Consider the following 19,515-nt stretch of genomic DNA (forward strand, 5'->3'; position numbering starts at 1 on the left):
TTGGTTTACACTAGTAGATTATAAAATTTGGTTTGTGGGTGTAACGGACCTTCGATAGTCATACCTTGAGTTGTTATTTCCATTTTTTAACTTACTTACTTACTTACTTACTTACTCCTGTGGCCACACAAATCCCAAGTGATTTTTGGCCTCGCCAACAATGCTCCTCCACTGCTGCCTATCTTCTGCTGCCTCCAAACTTGCTCCTAACCTCCTGAGGTCCTGCCTCACTTTTTTATTTTTTAACTTTGTATACAAAAATAATATTATTTTATTCAAAATTGGCTTTTAGGATTATTCAACCTCATGTTCTCTTGCGTATCTAATAAAAATATTACCTCCCTATTTCCCTTATCCCTGTAGCAGAAATGAAGATAGAAAATGTAAACATGGATTTAATGATAGCTAAGGCTAGGGCCACACTTGGCGACTTTGTCGCGGCGACAAAGTCGCGGCGTCAATGGATGAAAGTGCGTAGCATTAAATTAAATGGAGGCGGCCACACTAAGCGACTCGCGACCAGCGACCACAAGCGACAGAAAAATAAACGCGACCGGGAGCGTTTTTCGGTCGTGGCGACAAATACGCTCCCCATGTTATCTTATGGCACCGGCCATACTAGGCGACAAGTCGCTCGCTCACACACCCTTTGCTGCTCTATTTTCATATCTATATTGTTTAGTTTTGGACTGGCAATTGTTAAATAAGGAAAATATGCTTTTAAAATACATATATTTTCACCGACAAAATAAGTGTCGACATTTTATCATGTGTCCTGTAGCATACATGAGATTTAACTCTTCTGGTATAACATGAATCCAAAACCTCGTGTATTTTTAAAATGTCGTGAGTCGTCTTCAATGTCATTAGCTCGCCAAAGCTACGCTCATAAAAAAATACTACAAAAAGTTACAATATTAAAATACGCCATCCATAAACAATGTTGTTTCAGGGACTTCACTCCATACCTGTGGTTTCTCTTCCTTTTAGCAAATTTTCCATATAGTTTTGTAAGCTAAATAAATGAATAATTTTGTCCTTTCAAGCATTGATGTAAGCCTAATGGTTACGGAGATAATTGAAACAATTGTAAAATTATAATTCCCGTTTTTATGGAGAATAATCTGTTGTAGTTTGCTTGTTTATGGATATATTTTAATAACATTTCGCAATATTGTTAATTTCATACTAAGCAAAATTTAAATTAACAAGCACGTCTCATTAGTTTACCTTATCTGTATACCAACAAACCTAAGCATTAATTTAAATTCATCTTATTTAAATTTGAATTAATTCCGACAAGTTTAAGTGAATATTTTAGTGGAAATCTAGCCAAACAAATGTAAATTCACTTAGTCTGCAGGTTTTTTTGTGTCGGGGATATTTAGATATACAATAAATAGAAACAGCAAGAATTACACTGTGATTTGACGATTTAGACGTCCACATTGGTTTTAGAAACATAATTTAACACTTTTATTTAGTAAAAATTGTATTTCTTTTGTTGCAGGTAAATTGTCAAAAACTATTACGTGACCTATTACGAAATATAAAGAGACACAGTATGAAAATACTGTAACTATATGATTTAATTTGTAAAAGATTTGCTTAAATTGTACGATACTGCAAATAATAGTAAAACACATTGATATATTCTAAGATCGTCCAAAACATGCAAAAACTGTTATAGATCCTTATTTATTTCCATAATCAATGAAACATTTTGAAAATACAATACAACATCTCAAAACCCTATTTACTAGTATAGTAAAAAAGTAAACTGAAAGGTTGAAATGGTCGCCTATTGTGGCCACCCCCAGCGACTTTGTCGTCGCGACAAAGTCGCGTGAAAAAAAGTCGCCGCGACAAAGTCGCCAAGTGTGGCCCTAGCCTAAGTGTATCAATACTGACTGCTTTTTGATTTTTTAAGTTCCACTTTTTCTCTAAACTATAAACTATGAGAAATTTTTTACAACTGTAAAAGTATTTAATTACTTCTAAATAATCTATACCAATTAGAAGTATTAGAACAAAAATGTGTGAGGATTTTACCTCTAGAAAGGAGAGTCTGATGAACTGTAAGATTAAGGAACGATTTGAGCTCAACAATAGAAATTTCAAGGATCATTAAAACCAGTGATTTGGACCCTCTCAGCCCCTCACAAGTGGGAATAAATTGTTCTAATTTTAGGTTCAATGAACACCTACTTTGTTCCTTAAGTTAATTCATTCTCTAAAAATCCACTTTATGAATAATTTTAAAGTTAGTAGATGAATAAAGTAGGTTATTTTACCACAGTTCATATTGTAAGGGTTTTGCCATTAATTATAAAAAGTTGTAGCCATTAACTATATTGTTTGTTGTAGCTAACAATTTTATGTCAGTAACTAGCCACCATACCCATGCATCGCCACGGGAAATGAATGCTAATGAGAATAATCATGTTCTGTAGATCTGATGTATGAAAATCAAATAACTCTAAAATATGACAAGATTACTACCCTCTGGGTTGCTGAAAACTAATCTTTGGAAGAGTAAAGTGAAAGAAATACTGAAAACAAAAATGAATAACAGATACAAATTATATTAATTAATACTTTCTGCATATTGAATGATTACAACTTAGTCATACTTTGAGGAATGTATGTCAATATTAATTCCAGATTCAGAATCCTACACAAATTACAATGAATCGTGTGAATTGTGTGTATTTTCGTGATTGATGAAAAATTTGCGCTATAAGGCTTTAAATTTTAGTCATCGACACTAGCAAAAAAGTAATTACCATCTGGTTTATAGTCTCAAGTACTACTAGTCACAAATGCTGCAACAAACTAGTTTTTTATTCAGCTTGTGTTAAAGGCTTTTAACTAGCAAACTATAAAATATTGATGTTTTAGAAGTAATACCTATCAGACATTTTTCTTTTTTTTTACAACTTTACAAACGTATCCAACCTTTTTATCACCATACTTTGAGCCGCCCAGTTCACATCACATGTGGTTGTACCCTGTTGCAGACACTGTTCTCAACTTCATCCGCTCCCATCCGCTGATGGACTCAGCCGTTGCACATAAGGACGACAAGCCAGTGTTCTACAAGAGAGATCTACTGTTCACTCATCTGGTTGTAGACAAACTCAAGTACGACGTGTTCGGAGACCAGATGGAGTACACGGTCTACTACGCCGGCACCAGTAAGTCTTCAGCGTATTTTGTAATTTGAATTATACCTTGCTTGTTTTTTAAGGGACTAGAGTTCCGATAGTTCAATAGTCCAGCTTAACTGAAAATTAGTTTAGGAGCTTACAGGTATACAGTAGAGGTGACAAAATGTAACACTTGTAATTTCATCCTTATTTAGGACTTTTTAGAGAGTAGATTGAAGAGAATTTTCTGAAACTGTAGAATGGACTGTATCCAGCAATAAATTATTACTCGTGTTTTGAACTTAAAGTTACATTTACCTCCAATATTCTTTTTAACAAATCTTTTTTTTAAATAGTACCTCCTTGGAAATTAAATGATTGCTTTATCCATTAGTTGTGATCAGTATACACAAAAACCTATCCTTATCAACATAAAAACAGAAATACTCGTATGTCCTCTAGTAGGACAAAACATCACTATTATGCTTGTCCCAATTTGTTTGTATTTTTTACATTCTCTTCCTATCACTTACATAGTGTATGGAGGAAGTATTAATTTTGTCAACATTTTTTAGTTTGTATTTTGGGTGGTAATGTTGTTTTGGATCCCTCTCAACCCATAAAAAGAGTTTTTGAAGCTTGATGTCTGCATGTGTTAGGATTAGAGGTGGGAACAAAGTACTGGAATCGTTACTTTGTAATCATTACATGGTTGGTGCTAAAGTAATCGTTACTCAAGTATCAGAGTACCGGTTCCGATTACTTCGTTACAGTAGCAAATCGATGTGCCTGGAATCGTTTAGAGAAGATGATTCCAAGCCGTTTCGATTCCGTAAATGAGTCCAGCTACCAGCTTGCTTGACAAGCGAGATAACCCCATTCCACAGTCCAGTCCAACACTTATAAATATTGCATTGAAGTTGATCCCAAAGAGCTTCGCTTCGCTCCGCTTAACTAACTCCGCCACCACCTCGCACCCGTGGGTGAACAGTTGATATTTTTGAATGCGAAATCCAAATCAGTTTATAGGATTAAATTAATCCACTATGATTTAAAAAAAATGTTAGTTAAAATTGTGTTGATTACAATTAATGTGCAAAAACATATCTCGTAGTTTTGCTTATTCTAACCTTCCTTAGAATGATTTAATTGTTACAAATTGCTACAGTAATTGATTGTATAAATTTGTGTAATAATATACAAATTTTAATTAATTAATGATAGATTAGATGATTGATTAATTGATTAATGATTAATAATTCATTAATCCTATATTTTGGAAACTCATTTAAATTGTATTTATTGCGATACAAACCAAAAAAATATTTATTTGGCTTCAGTAAACTTTGATTCAAAAGGCGTTACTGTAACTGGAATACATCGGAGTATCAATACCATGACGATTACGAGTGCAATCGGTCGATTGCGGCTACTCTGTAACGGCGGTAACGAAGTAATCGTTTGGAATCGGAACGGTTACTTGTAATGAGTCCACGAGTGTAGCTGGAATCATTGTAGCGGCTACATCGATGGAATCATTTAGCCCATCTCTAGTTAGGATATGTACAGAGCTACGGACTACACCTGTAGCCCGATTTTGATGATAATTGGTATGTGGCTACTAATCCTTGGTATCTCCAGGAGTTTTTAAAATTTAGTTTTTAACGTAAAGTTTACCCATAAAAATTCATAAAATACTGTTATGGGAAAATTGTGTTTATAAACAATTTTAATGACAATGTAGTATGATATGGTACTTTTGACTTTAAACAATATGGTACAACCCTCAATGCTGTAACAACAATGGTTCAAAAGTTATTGTAATTTAAATTTATTTATTTGACCCATAAAATAGCATAGTTACTCCTGCTGCATCTCATCATATAGTTTAACAATGGGATTTGAATTTAATATTTTTAAATTCACTATACCTGATTTCTTTTATTCATGTGCATAAAATATCTATTTATTCATAGCTAAGGTTTTTCAAAGGTTAAAAACTGTCAGATAAATTTTGTGCTTTATTCACGCTGTGTTCGTGTATTATAAATAAACAGTAGTGCAAACTCCAACTCCAATCCATCATTTCCACGGGTGCCAATATTGGGTTGGTACAAGGACTCTAAACAGTGCTGAGATAATGTTGTCTTAACCAAACATCAGACATGGCTGCCCTTGTCAACACACTAAGGGGGAGGGGCATGAAATGTGCATTGGCTTGGTTTTGTCAAATATCCCAGTTGAAATGTGTTTACAATTACAGTTGATGCATCATGTCGATAAATGTAGCGTTCGTAGTTGTGGAAACACAGTATTGGTGGATCATGTTTGGGTTAGAGGTAAATGCTTTGGCAGTTTAAACAAATATTATGCTCAAAAATATCAATGCTACAAAAATTGATGGCTTAGATTGTTAATTTGTGAAAAATACCCCAGTTAAAATATTTGTTATTGTTACGCTTAATTTTCATCTCACACTTGTGAATAGCCAGAATATTTTTATCAGTTCATATTTTGGTTTGACTATAGGTGCGAGAAGGCTTATTTAGCTTTTTACAAAATATTATTGATTTATTAATTGTAAAACTAGTTCGATCGTTTAAGTAGGTAACAAAAAAAGTCAATTACACAAAAATTTATAAAACAACCCTGGAATAAAAATTTTTTACTCTTGCCAACTGCAACAAGCTCGAGCTTAGCATGGCCGCTAGGCTAGGTAGTCTATCGCGAGATCTAGCACGACCAAGTCAGCTGACTGAGTGAGACAAAGAATTGGCTTAGGGAGAGATAGAGATAAGAGTAGCCCGGCGAGCGAACCTAACGGCAGCCGCGTGAAGCTCATTTCAACGACAAAATTCGAGTCTGACTATTCTCCATACGCATTTAGCCTCTTTAAGGGTCTGTATTCATTGATTATAAGCAGTGTCAAAACTCACTAATTCTATTACTCTGGGGTTTGGGTGTTTCTCATTTTGAAATACCGTATGTGTACACTTTTCTGTACAACTTATGTTAATCAAACTAATTTGTTACAGACCAAGGCAGAGTCTACAAGATCGTCCAGTGGTACGATGATGAAGGAGAAGCCTCGTCAGTGTTGTTGGATGTGTTCGATGTGACTCCCAATGAACCAATCAGAGCCATGGAGATATCTAGGACGGTCAGTTGAAACTGGTTGACTTACTATTATACTATCCCAAATTTATACATTAATTTTATAACCCACCAAATAATTTTGTAGCCAAAGTGGTCCCTTTATCCTTGTATCCTTCAACATTTAGACAGTGAAATGCAGAATTTCAATAATACAATATGCAAATAGTATTGTGTTGATGAATTTATTACACATTGCATCTATCAGTAACAACTTTTTTTATATAATATCAAAGAAAGATGAATCAAATTTTCGGTGCTAAATTATAGAAGTAAAACCTACAAAATTTACGCTTTGTGAATTATTTAACCTGAAGAATGCTGCAGTATGAAGAAAAACATGGTTGCTCATTTTCCAATCTTCGCTTCGACTACGTTCTTAAATTTGACCTTGACCCAAAAAGAGTCACTTTAGGCCCTTGAGACAAAATATAACATTAAGTACTAAAGATCTGTGGGTAAAAGTAAAAGGTGCTGTCTGCTCATTTTTAGACTATATTATAACTGTTTATTTCTTTGCTGACTTTTTTTACTCTGTCCACAGCCCAAGTCGCTGATTGTAGCGTCGGATGAACGTATCCGTCAGATAGACCTGGTCATGTGTAATCGCAGATATGACAACTGTCTACGCTGTGTACACGACCCTTACTGTGGCTGGGACAAGGACAGCAATACCTGTAGACCATACATGACTGGGTATGATCTATTACAAAAGCCTTACCACATATATTTTCTAGAGTTCTGTGGGCAAGAATTTTTTATTGACTTTTTCATCAGGTTTGGTCGGACCAAATATCATAATGTTTTGTTCTCATACCAAAATAGGGTTGCTGGAAAGTATTAACCAGAAAAAAATCTTTATACAACACTTTGTTTACAAAATATTATATAATATATACCTCAATTGCCGTAAAATCGTGAATGTCTTCTTTTGGTCGATGAATGTGTTATCATCTCCTGCGATTGTGACGTAATCGTGAGCATCCTCTGAAATTACGGTGGAATCATGAATTTTGAACTGTGCAATCTTCATATACACTTTCTCAAATCCAGGTGAAATGATAAAATCTTGTGTAAACTTCTATAGTCCGTCCGTTTGGCTATGATACCCAGCGGATTAGGGACCTTCTCGGAACCAACTCACCCTCTCGACCCGCTCGTCTTAAGGTGGCCGGAGACAAACAGTGACTCACCCACTGTCACAGTCCCACAGATCTGTAACTTTTTTTTGTTTTAAGTTAAAAGTTCTTTATAAATTTGAGTTCTACATGAAATTCCAAAAATAATGAGCCCGAACACGATGTGGATACTTAATATCTACAATCTGAAAGAAGTAGGTACAATTACTTTGGAATTTCATGTAGAACTCAACTATACAAAGAACAATCTATTGTAACTTAAAATAAAAAAAAAGTTACAGATCTGTGACAGTAGGTAGGTAAACTTTTTATCAACGGCCAGCCTTGCGAGTGTCTCTGAAGGGTGAGTCGAGTTCCGAGAAGGTTCCTAATCCGCTGGGTATCATAGTCAAATGGGCAGACTATATAATGTAAATTACTCAACCCAAGTTTAGTCCAAAAATTAATTCTGACCTGATCTGATCACAATTGGTTGCCCAAGCCGACCCTTAAATTTTAGAAACCTGCAGGACCCCTAAAAAATTTTCCAAGGTTTTTTTTATTTTCACCATGTATTTACCACATTATGTATCTCTAACAGTATTGTTATGCATCAATGTCACATTTCAGACATTAAATTACATATATAGGTATATACAATACCCGCTAACACAATGCGTACTGTCCAGGCTGCTGCAAGATGTTACAAACAGCACTGCTAGTGTGTGTGAGAGTTCAGTGATCAAGAAGAAGTTGTCTGTGACGTGGGGTCAGAGTGTACATCTCAGCTGCTTTGTCAAGATGCCACAAGTCCTCAGCTCTCAGACTGTCACCTGGTACCACTACAGCAAGGAGAAGGGCAGATACCAGATCATCTACAGGTCAGAAATGTATTTTATATTTTCAGTTTTCAGATTGGGGTTTTAATAATGAACCTGCTGTACCCTTTTTATTCTAGTAGTTTCACACGCTTTCACAGAGTGTGCCACAGTAAAATTCTTTTTACCCCCTATTTTGATATACTATAATAGTTGACGTGAATTAAAAAGATGGTGTAATTTAAAATAAATTCTCCTTTGAGTTAAAAGCTTGGTTAAAAAGTTGGCATGTAAAGAAATTTAGTATTTTAGGACTGATTTTCCAACCAACCAACTAACCAAATCTTTTATCCGACCTTATAATCTAAAGTAAACTCATCTAGACTTTACATGATGATGGTTCAACCATTGTATGCCAGTGAAAAATATGAGTGGTTTTGCCGAACCAGTAAATAGTTTTTCCTGTAATGGTATTGGAATTACGTAGCCTACTGATAAAATGACATAGTACCAGATAAACTGGCACATGTTCCCATAAATTATGTGACAAAGCCACCCCTGGTTTCTTTACCATGTTGCTTCTCTGAACTAATTCCTAGCTCCTTTCATGGGTTCTATCCTTCATCCTGACCAGGTACTTCATCTATGCCCATTAACATACTTCTCCCCTCACCTATCACTGAAGCAATAGCATCTGGATCAATTTTCTTTTATTCCTTTTATTTTTTCCCTCATAATTCCCAGATTAGTTTTACTGTGACAAAATTAACAAACTCATGTTACTCCTAGTTCCCTATTGTTTCCAAGCAGCCATTGGCCTTCTTTAAGTTCTTTAACTGCAGGGCTAAACTTGTTGTGACAGAGGTGACAAGTACATCGAGACGTGTGAGCGTGGCCTGGTGATTGTGACAGTCAACGAGGCAGACTCCGGTCGCTACGACTGCTGGCTCGGTGGCTCTCTGTTGTGTTCCTACAACATCACCGTTGACACTCATCGCTGTTCCCCTCCTGGCAAGTCACACGACTATCACAAGATATACTCTGACTGGTGTCACGAGTTTGAGAAGTACAAGTACGCCATGAAGACTTGGGAGCGCAAACAGGCGGTGAGTGAATTTGACAATTAATTTCTAGACGTTGTTAGGTAAAGCAAAAGGATGGTCCAAGAGTGGTAAGGTTGGTTGTCAATTTTGAAAACTTTTTGTACTTTAATTTTTTGGGTATGACAATATGGTTATATCATAAAGATTCTTAGCAACCATGACTACTGACCATGACGCACTGTTGAGTCAGTGCTTCTTTATTGGGGGGATTTAAATAGAATGCTTTCTTTTGAGAATTTGGCTGACTGTTCATTAGTATTTTTCCCTTCTTTGACAGATTTTTCCGTTGTACTTAAAAATTATGTGGTGAAATCATTGTAAAGCTTCATATTATAAAGGGGTGCGTCTGGTTTAGCTTTAAGAACACAGCTGACTTCTGACCTGGAGGTATCAGGGTTCAAATGTTACGAATTACCAACGACTTTTAGCCATGAATTTACGCCTCAATTCTGTAATTATTGACCAACTTAAACTATAGGTCCACATATCTCAAATTGAAGGATAGATTTCTTAAGTTAAGAGAATATTCTATACTAGCAGAGTACCCGTCCTTCGTACGGGGTTGGCATATAAGTTTCATATGTTTGTGGTATACTATGGTATTACACATCTACCATAGCCATTATTTTTTACCATTTCACCTAAGTAATAAAGAAAAATAAATTATTAAACATTCGCAAAAAATCACAAATTATTTATGACATTAAAAACATAAACATAACTGTAAACAATCCTACTTTGACACTTCTCATTGCGTATCGCAGTTTTTTTTGTTGCTTAGTTCAAATTAGCTATTTAAATAAATACAAACAAATTATAGTGCTGCACCCTGTTGGTAAATCTTTTAACCTTTTATGCTTTTGTACATCAAAGAACCAAATTTTTTATTTGAAACAGCTGACTAAATTCTTTAATTCCCTTTAAATATGAATACTCATAAGGTTAACATGGCGAACTACAGAGCCACTGGGGTGGAGCCCGAAAGGATTTTTGAGATAAGAATATGCCTATATGTTAATCGGGAATGTGAGCTATCATCATGCCAAATTTCAGCCCAATCCGTCCAATGGTTTATGCGTGATTGAACTTCAAACAAACAAACAAACACACAAACTTTCACATTTATAATATTAGTAAGATTGGAAATGTTCTGCCCTGCAAGGCTTTTAGTTATAGTACTAATATGGTATATTCTATAGACTGAGTTTTATAGAATACAAAACTGTTCAAATAGACTGTTTGATCTATGACAAATACAGGTTACTTATGTTTAGCTTTTTTAATGTAATGTGTTCTTGAATGTAAGTGTCTTTAATGTCTGCTTTGATAACATAAGTTTTGACTGAATGTTGTTTACTGTTTTTTACAGCAATGCAGTACTCGCCAGAATGACAGCAACCAGAACACACATCCCAACGAGATCTACAGAAGTCCACTCGTCTAGGTTGCCATGTGTATTTAGGTCATTTCAGTTTGAGCTCTAGTTTTTATCAAAGTGTTAGTGTTTATTGTAGACTAGGGTGCTCTATGGTTTTTATTCCTAGCATTATTTTCTTTAGGTTAGTTGTGTATAATATTTTTATACTCATTTTTAGACTCTTTCAATGTGACCCGATGAGTTAAATATTTACAAAAACTCTGGGACACTTATTGTAGGATTTGTCTAGTTTTAACTCATTATTTATTACTTTGCAAGACTGTAAACGTTTTAGTGTAAGTTTTATGTATTTGTGTATCCCTGTGTTTGTCTGTTTTTTTAGTAACTTGATTTTGAATATTTTCTTAATTAGATGATTTTACATTTTCAAACTAGGGCTCAAATATAAAAACACGTCAGAAATCAGTGTTAATTACTGTAAAAATAATGTAAAAATATCTTTTGAAGTGTATTCATTTTTAATACGCCCCTTAAAGCTGATCTTGGCAAGATAAATATTTTCTTTGGGTCTGTGATACGGTATAAATAACTCTGTGTAAATTAGATTTGTTTGGGGTTAGATTAGCTGGATTCTCAGTGTTTCCTTTGCAAGTTGCTTAAAAGTGTACAAAAATTGGTCTTAATAACATAACGTAATCCAAAGTCTTAAACTTAAGGAGTGTTTTAGCCTGTTAAAAACGTAATTCAGAAACATTTATGTCGTAAATAAATTCCATAACAATTCATTCAGATTTACTGTATATAAATCAAACAACTTGACTTGCAAAGCAAACGCAGAGAAGTAAATTACTATCGAGTTAAACGAATATTGTAGTCTTTTCATGCTTTTTATTTTTGAAGGGGATTAGTATTAACGAGCTTTGCTAAAATAGTGTGCGTTTGAAACGATCCCAGTGTACATCACAAAGAAATGCTCATTTGAGTCAGTTAATTAAAAATTTTTTGCTGTATATATCTTCATCTAATAATTTCCTATGAATCTAGCAAGGACAAAATATCATTGCTATAGGACGTTACTGTTTCATTTGTATAGTTTGAAAACCAATGAAGATTTTATATAATGTCAAATGTCTAAATTCTCATACATAATGTTTCACCTCAGATTATCAATCTGTAAAAGAAACCGAAGGTTTAGCTCTCTCCTAATTTTCCAACGAGTAGTCTAATACTTAACATGTTAACTCTGGTGGTAGTTCACTTCTGTACCGTTAGGTTTTTTTCACATCAGAATGGTTCAGTGAAGTAGATTATTTTCTGAAGTAGTTAACACGCCATTCTGGATCCTAGATAGTATTTTTTTTACGTTTAAAACTCAGGTACAGAAGTAAGCATTGTGATTCTGATTCTCCTAAGATGTTCTGATGGTGCTGGCAATAAAAGAATGTGCATATTTATAACAATAGAACTGAATCTCTCTATCTTCTTTGCTCTCTATCTTACCCTCTAATTGTATCTTTTCCTGACAAATGCTTACTCATTGTCATATTTGTGTGGTGTGGATATTTGACACTTTGATAGCTTTATTTTTATGGTTTGAACCCTCGGAATAATAATATTTTGACAAAGATGGTAAACAAATGAGCGAAACTATAAAGTCGAACCAACCAAAATACTCCAACCATTAAATGTTGTTTCTTATGATAAGTTGCTCAAACCTAATTTCTCTGTTGCGCTGTACTAGGGCAATATGTGATTGTAACCTATTATGTTTGATTATTGCCACATACTGTTTAGGTAGCTCCTCAGTTTGAGAGAAATATTTTTGTAAGCAGGCTCTATGTTGGTTGCTGCATAGATTGTATCGTTTTGGATTCGATTCACTGCCACAATAGAATGGTTCCTCAAGTACATACTCATTTTACTTATATATTATAATACCCGTTCAGCTACAAATTGTCTTCGGATAAGAAGTTTACTAGCTTGTACTGGAGTGTCGATCGTCCGGTTTTGATAAAGAATATTTTTAGTTTTAATGATAATGCTTCAACTGTGCTAGGCTTTTTTATACGGCACGGTTAATTAGTATTATATTTAATATTGTATATATGAGTAAAAATAATGTGAATTATAATTAATTTTTATGGAAATTAATCCTTGTGTTTTCATTATTCCTTGTTACGTTCAACTCAATCTTATCCAAGTAAGTAAGGTTTGTTTGTTTATTATGATATATTTAAAAATATTACTTCTCTGTTGCTAATTTAACTGTTTGCCTCTATTATAACTTATTGTAATCCAAAAATATTGTATTAACTTACAATAACAGTTTCATCATTGCTCGAATTGCGATTGAAATATACAATAGGCTAATTAAGAATTTGCAATGTGGCAAATGGAAACTAGTCCAGTCATTGAAGAGATTGCAAGGATATGGAGAGGGGGAAAATTTTTTAATATATTATTTTGAGAATATCTTGGAAACTAATGCATATACAGAAAAAACTAATAACACTTTTATTGTAGAGAATTTCATCATCTTTCTTTTTATACCCTACATTTTTTCTGTACGATGCACGGTTTTCAGTGTAGAAGTAGAAAACTAGAAAAGGGGCTCTAGAAAACATAAAACCAGCAGTGGTATGTGTGACAAAGAGATTTTGTCTATAAATTTTCAAACCCATCGTTTAATTGTGGTTTGCCATGTGGTGTTAGAAGAGAATTGAGGTTTTGCATGGAGAAGGCACAAATGAAAAGCTTCGTCAGGAAAATTCATTTTCAATTAACAACAAGGGCAGATTTCAGTATTCAGATTGTTCAATTATAATACAATTAGACTTGTGGCTTTGAATCTGAGAAGGGGAATTGTCAAGTGCTTTGTCATGGAGGCTGATTTTGGGGGAATGGAAATAATAAATTGTGCAAGAGTGCCACAGCACCAGCCTTCCCCTCTTTTTGCAAAAATTAAAAACCTGAAATTACTCTTTAATTAGAGCTATGCAGAAGGAGAAAGGACTTTTAATGGAAATTGCAGTCGCGAGACTTTTTCTCATTGTCGGATAACACAGAGATGAAAATGTTAGAATATTTCTTTTTACTAAATTTTTGTTATAAAATCCAAAGAAAAATTATCATAATTTTCAATGAAAATCATTTGTAGCTTGTTTATTGAACCTGTAAATATTACATGTTACTGTAAGTTATCTAAAATGCAAACGTTTGGTTAGATCCAACCAAGAAGCCATATTCATAAATTCATGTTTTCCAGGAACTCCCAGCAAAGGAAGTTTGATGTGGTTAAACCAAGGAGAAGCCTTACCGATTTAATAACTTGATATAGGTAATTGCTTTGATTATTGGTTAATTGGAAAACAATTTTGTAGTTTGGGAGCTATAACCAAAAAGCTTATAACTTTGTGGCAATCCTCATAAGCATAAGATCACAAACTTTATCTGCAAATTCCTGGAAAAACCTGCAAGAAGATAAATTAGTGACAATTTGAATTTTACTTTGTACTTATTTCTGATGTGACCGCTTTTAAAATAACCTGAAGCAAGATATAAATAACTAATATGCCTGACTAATATTTCTTAACTTTATATACATTTTGATTTTTATAGTCTAAAAATAATTAAATAATTAATAATTAAATATATAAGCGAAAAGGTTTATTTTAATTTACTCTTTTAACAGAAATTATAACACCACATCAGAAATCTGGATTATGAGGATGAGTAAAATTAATATTGTTTGTACTGATATGAATTACTATATGTCCAAATATTTCTTCAGGTTACTTCTTAAATCTAATGTTTTTTTATTAAAATGGAAAAAATACACAATAATTGTGTCAAATGTCCATTCTATTCTAACCAAACATACAGTCTTTGACAATCGGTTTTTTACCATTGGTGATTTGTAAAAACTGAAAATAAGAAACTACGCATACTTTAATAATAATGTATACAGCATCAATTGTTTACAAACCATAAAAATTTGTTGACAACATGATTTACTAACAAAATATTTAAGAATATTACACTCCCTTACTACATTAATTTAACAAAATCAATATCTCTGCCTTAAAAGAGGGAAAATATAACTGTGTTTGTGTATTTTTGTTTATTTGAATTCAAACTACAGTACTCGTGGATATATCTGATTACCACTTCACATGTACAGGTACAGTGTCTTCTCCAATATGAGCTTAAATAAATCTTGGTTGTCTGTTATAATGACTCTGAGAGATCAGACCAAGACAATGCAGCTCCCCCTTTCAAAGTAACATAAACATGCTTATCCCTCCAAGTTGCTTTTAATGAAGTGCCTTAAAATACACAGAGTGTTGAAAATATTCACGATTTTTATTATAAAAAAGTCTTTACTTGTGAATTATTCACCTAAAACAAACTCATTCATCGATTCAATAATGTGGATTCAATGAAAATCTTTAAATTATCTGTTTGGTAAAAAAATCTTATTTTTATCTTCAGAAATTGTCAACTAATTAGCCTATATAGTTCTAATTTAAACTAATATTTGCTTCCAAAATTGAACATATTTTTGTTATAAAAATGTTTATATGACACTCGTTGAATGTCTGGATAAGTAAAATTTGATTCCTCAGCGTGAAAATATAAGAGTGTTATTTTTGAACGTTTTTCTTTAAAACCCTTTGATATTTTTGCCACCACTAGTTTTCAGACCAAATTTATATGTTCCCTAACCCATTGATTAAACACCATTGATTGACATCCCTTCATAATGTATCTGTGGTGTTTCACCTGGAATAATTTAAAGAACATTTTAAAACAATAATAATCTGGGGAAATCTTTGTTTGCAATTAATACTCAATCTATTTTTTAGATACTTGATACTTCTCTGTTACAAAAATAGTCTCATTAATTGATAACGAAGCTATTCACCTAAAATTTTAGCTTCTTCCTCAGTTTTGGGGCCTGCTAACCAAATTACGCCAAGACTTCCCAATTAACATGAGACCCTCCTTCATTAAGGCTGCTGACTTGGCCTTTCTTGCCCCCCTTCCCCTCACTCAAAATATCCCCCTCATCAGCATTCATTGGGAAATTAAGCATGACATTACACTAAAATTTCATTTAAGTGACAAGGGTATTAGTGCATTGTGTAGCAATCTTAAAACTTGTGTAAAGTTGGGGGAAACATGTCTTGTTAAAACTCAAACTTAAACAAGGAGTACAGAACACTTGTTAGGCAACACTGTTATTATTATTTCTTTTAGCGAATTTCCCATATAGGGAATAAGCTATTACCGTAGTACTCATGGTAAGACCTGGACGCGGGACCGATTTTTTTTTTCGTTTTGAGGTCCCTAGAGGCCAAAAACACCATCCGTTCAAATTCATATATATATATATATATATATTTATATATTTATATATTGATATATTTATATATTTATAGATATATATATATGTGTCCGTTAGCACGATAACTCGAGCAAAAATGATCCGATTTTGATGAAATTTGGTACAAACGTGTAAACCTACGTTTATTCGAACGAGTTCGCGATCCAGCATGATCGGACCATGTGAACGGGGGTGTACGGGGGGTTTTATGGGGTAAAAATAGGTTTTTCCCATTTTTGACCCCAAAAACATAAAATTTAGCAATTTCTTTCCAAACCATTTTGTAGAGCTTAAAAAAACAAATAATTTAGTATACAGAAGCGTTATTATGCGCCTAATGGTTACGGAGAAAATTTAAAAAAATTTTAAATTTAAAATTCCCATGTTATTCTTATGGAGAATAAGTAAACTGTTGTAGTTTGCTTGTTTATGAACATATTTTGATCAAATTTGGAAAATGTTTTTATTTCCTACTAACTACTAACATTTTACAAAAAAAAAAACGGTTTTACCCTCCCTGATGCAGCAAACCTAAGTACTTGCTAAACTAATTCTATTTAAATCGGGAAATGTTATATTTTTAAGTAGACATTTCACTATTTCAGTGTAAATCCAATCAGTCAAATGGAAATTCGCTTAGTCTGCAGGTTTGCTGCGGCGGGGGTATTTAAATTTTTACATGTTTAGCCTCTGGATCACGTAATTTACTAATAAAAAGGTTAAATACCTGTAGTACTTGTCAGTGATCCTGGAATTTAGGACAGCGACCCAGGTTTCGAACCTAAAGGTTCATTTTCAAGCTGATACCAAGTTGAAAACGCATTCCAAACACACAATCCTCTTCATTACTGTGAAGAGTCGTTATAACACATGAGACACGAACAAGAAAACACTGAACATTAAACAAAAATTGGCCAATTATAATACTGGTACGGTAGCGTGCGTGGTGTAGCCAGCTAAAGATGAGTCATGACCTGATGACTTGGTATCAGCTTGAAAATGAACCTTTAAGTTTGAAACCTAGGTCACTGACCTAAATTCCAGGATCACTGACAAGTACTACATGTTTAACCTTTTTCTTTTAAAGTTTCAAGCTCAAGATTTCTTTAGAACTTTGTTCTAGCATTTCAATGCATTCCTTCATAAGAATCTAGGTGAGTTAAAAATAAGTACCGGTAGTTTACAGATTGACTATGACAGAGGTCTTAATGAGGTCTTGAATAAGACAAGATTTTAATCCTAGAAAATATATTGGATACGGCGGCCAATCCAAAAAAAAGTGGAATTCATTTTTCAAGTTATGAGAAATTATTTAAAGTTCCCTATTAAAAGTTTTCTCTAAATCTAATAGTTTCTGATATACCATCACTGGTGGCTCAGTTAAGTTTTTACCCTATGTAGCCAAATAAATAAATTTGTTATTAAATTCAAACGTTTCTTGTTATTTATTTAAGAAGAATTTATATAATTCTGTAACAATGATCACCATTTCTTATTTGGATTCAATTCCCAGGTGCTCGAAGGACTCCCTATTTAGGGGCGTTGCTAGCAGGAGAGGTGGTCGAATCACCGCCTTTAACTGCCGCTGTACTTGAAGGCTGTAAAAATGTAAAGTGAATTAATATGAATTGCTTTTTTTCTTTTTTCAAGCAGATTTTTCTTTTTTTTTCTTTTGTTTTGGTTAAATCGTGCTGCAATACATATGCCATCCCAGATTAAACGTAGTAACCTACCTACAAAATAAAAACAGTCTGTTACTAGATTGAAAAATACTCCTACGTCAATGGCTTGAATAATACAGGGTCGTCTAAAAAGAACTGACACATTTTAACGTAAATTTTTATTTACAAAATTCTAACTACATGGTACGGTAACATTTACATATGTAGGCCTACAGATAGAAACATTTGTTGGTGATATTAAATAAATCTCAATATTAGCACCAACTAAGGCTATTCCGGCGTTAAATCAAAATTTAGCACATCACACACCTTTGCTGCATTTCTCAGGGATGGAATTAACATTGCATAAGTAATGCCTTAAACAGTGACCGCATTGAGATTTACTGAATATTTTATTTTAAAATTTTTGAGTTTTTTTATCTGTACAAATGTAAATGTTACCATGTAGTAAAATTTTTGTAAATAAAAATTTATTTTGAAATGTGTCAGTTCTTTTTCGACCACTCTACAGGTTGAATAAAAAGTCAAGACCCCCCCATCTAATATTTTTCCAAGTTAATATACAGAGATATCCTTTTGGGGGTCGTGCAATCTTAGCAGAAAGTTTTATTTTATGATTTTGAAATTTTTGAGTGTCCCCCAAAAAGGGGGATTTGGGGGGTAACTCAAATATTTTAAATGTAAACCCCCTTCAAGTGACACCTCAATTTAAAGTGTTTACAAAAACTTAAAGAATGGTGAAAACTAGAGGTCGCTATCTCTTCTCTATCCAAAATAGTAGCCCGTCAAATGTTGTGGAAAATCAATGGTTAAAATTGGTTCGTAATGGTAATATTGGCTACCATTTTGGATAGAGAAGAGATAGCCAACTCTGGTTTTCACCATTCTTTAAGTTTTTGTAAACACTTCAAAATGAGGTGTCATTTGATGGGGGTTTACATTGAAAAGTCTTTAGTTGCCCCCCCCCTCCAATCACCCCTTTTGGGGGACACTCAAAAATTTTAAATGTAAACCCCCATTTAGTGACACCTCATTTTGAAGTGTTCAAAAAAACTTAAAGAATGGTGAAAACCAGAGTTCGCTATCTCTTCTCTATCCAAAATGGTAGCCAATATTACCATTACGAACCAATTTTACCATTGATTTTCCACAACATTTGATGGGCTACCATTTTGGATAGAGAAGAGATAGCGACCTCTAGTTTTCCCCATTCTTTAAGTTTTTCTAAGCACTTCAAAATGAGGTGTCACTTGAAGGGGGTTTACATTTAAAATATTTGAGTTGCCCCCCAAATCCCCCTTTAGGGGGGACACTCAAAAATGTCAAAATCATAAAATGAAACTTCCTGCTAAGATTGCACAACCCCCAAAAGGATATCTCTGTATATTTACTTGGAAAAATATTAGATGGGGGGGTCTTGACTTTTTATTCACCCTGTATGTTCTGTATACAGTTTTTATTTAAATAATTAATTATTAATTTAAATGTTGTAGGTAAAAAAGTCGTAGTTAAATTTTACGTTTGTTGGTGCAAATGCATGGTTTTATTACGTTCTCGTACAGGAAAAATATAATTTTGTTAGATTAACAATGATATGTTTGTAAGTAAGAATATTTCTGTGGGTATTTTATTGTTACATGGGAACATTTTAAGGTACTTTCTCAGCTTTTATCTTATTCCTGCTATAAGACTTTTTTGTGGTTTTTCAGGACTCTCTCATTAACTGAA

The 19,515-nt window shown here is 33.6% G+C and overlaps 1 protein-coding gene across 1 annotated transcript in view; it reads left to right on the plus strand.

Annotated features, from left to right (window-relative positions):
• The window catches only part of LOC129002078 (semaphorin-2A-like), a 282,280-nt gene extending 269,410 nt beyond the window's left edge, over nt 1–12,870 (plus strand). Inside the window, exons 9-14 of the mRNA XM_054429609.1 lie at nt 3,021–3,197; nt 6,185–6,309; nt 6,847–6,998; nt 8,110–8,301; nt 9,101–9,344; nt 10,711–12,870. Of these exons, the coding sequence (XP_054285584.1) occupies nt 3,021–3,197; nt 6,185–6,309; nt 6,847–6,998; nt 8,110–8,301; nt 9,101–9,344; nt 10,711–10,785 (965 nt within the window). The 3' untranslated portion in view covers nt 10,786–12,870. The remainder of the gene's footprint in view (nt 1–3,020; nt 3,198–6,184; nt 6,310–6,846; nt 6,999–8,109; nt 8,302–9,100; nt 9,345–10,710) is intronic.
• The last annotated feature ends 6,645 nt before the right edge of the window (nt 12,871–19,515 follow it).

The sequence above is a fragment of the Macrosteles quadrilineatus genome, unplaced genomic scaffold (assembly GCF_028750875.1).
Source record: "Macrosteles quadrilineatus isolate MER2022 unplaced genomic scaffold, UCM_ALF_1.0 Scaffold_9__3_contigs__length_116548681, whole genome shotgun sequence".
In the NCBI taxonomy this organism is placed as follows: domain Eukaryota; kingdom Metazoa; phylum Arthropoda; class Insecta; order Hemiptera; family Cicadellidae; genus Macrosteles; species Macrosteles quadrilineatus.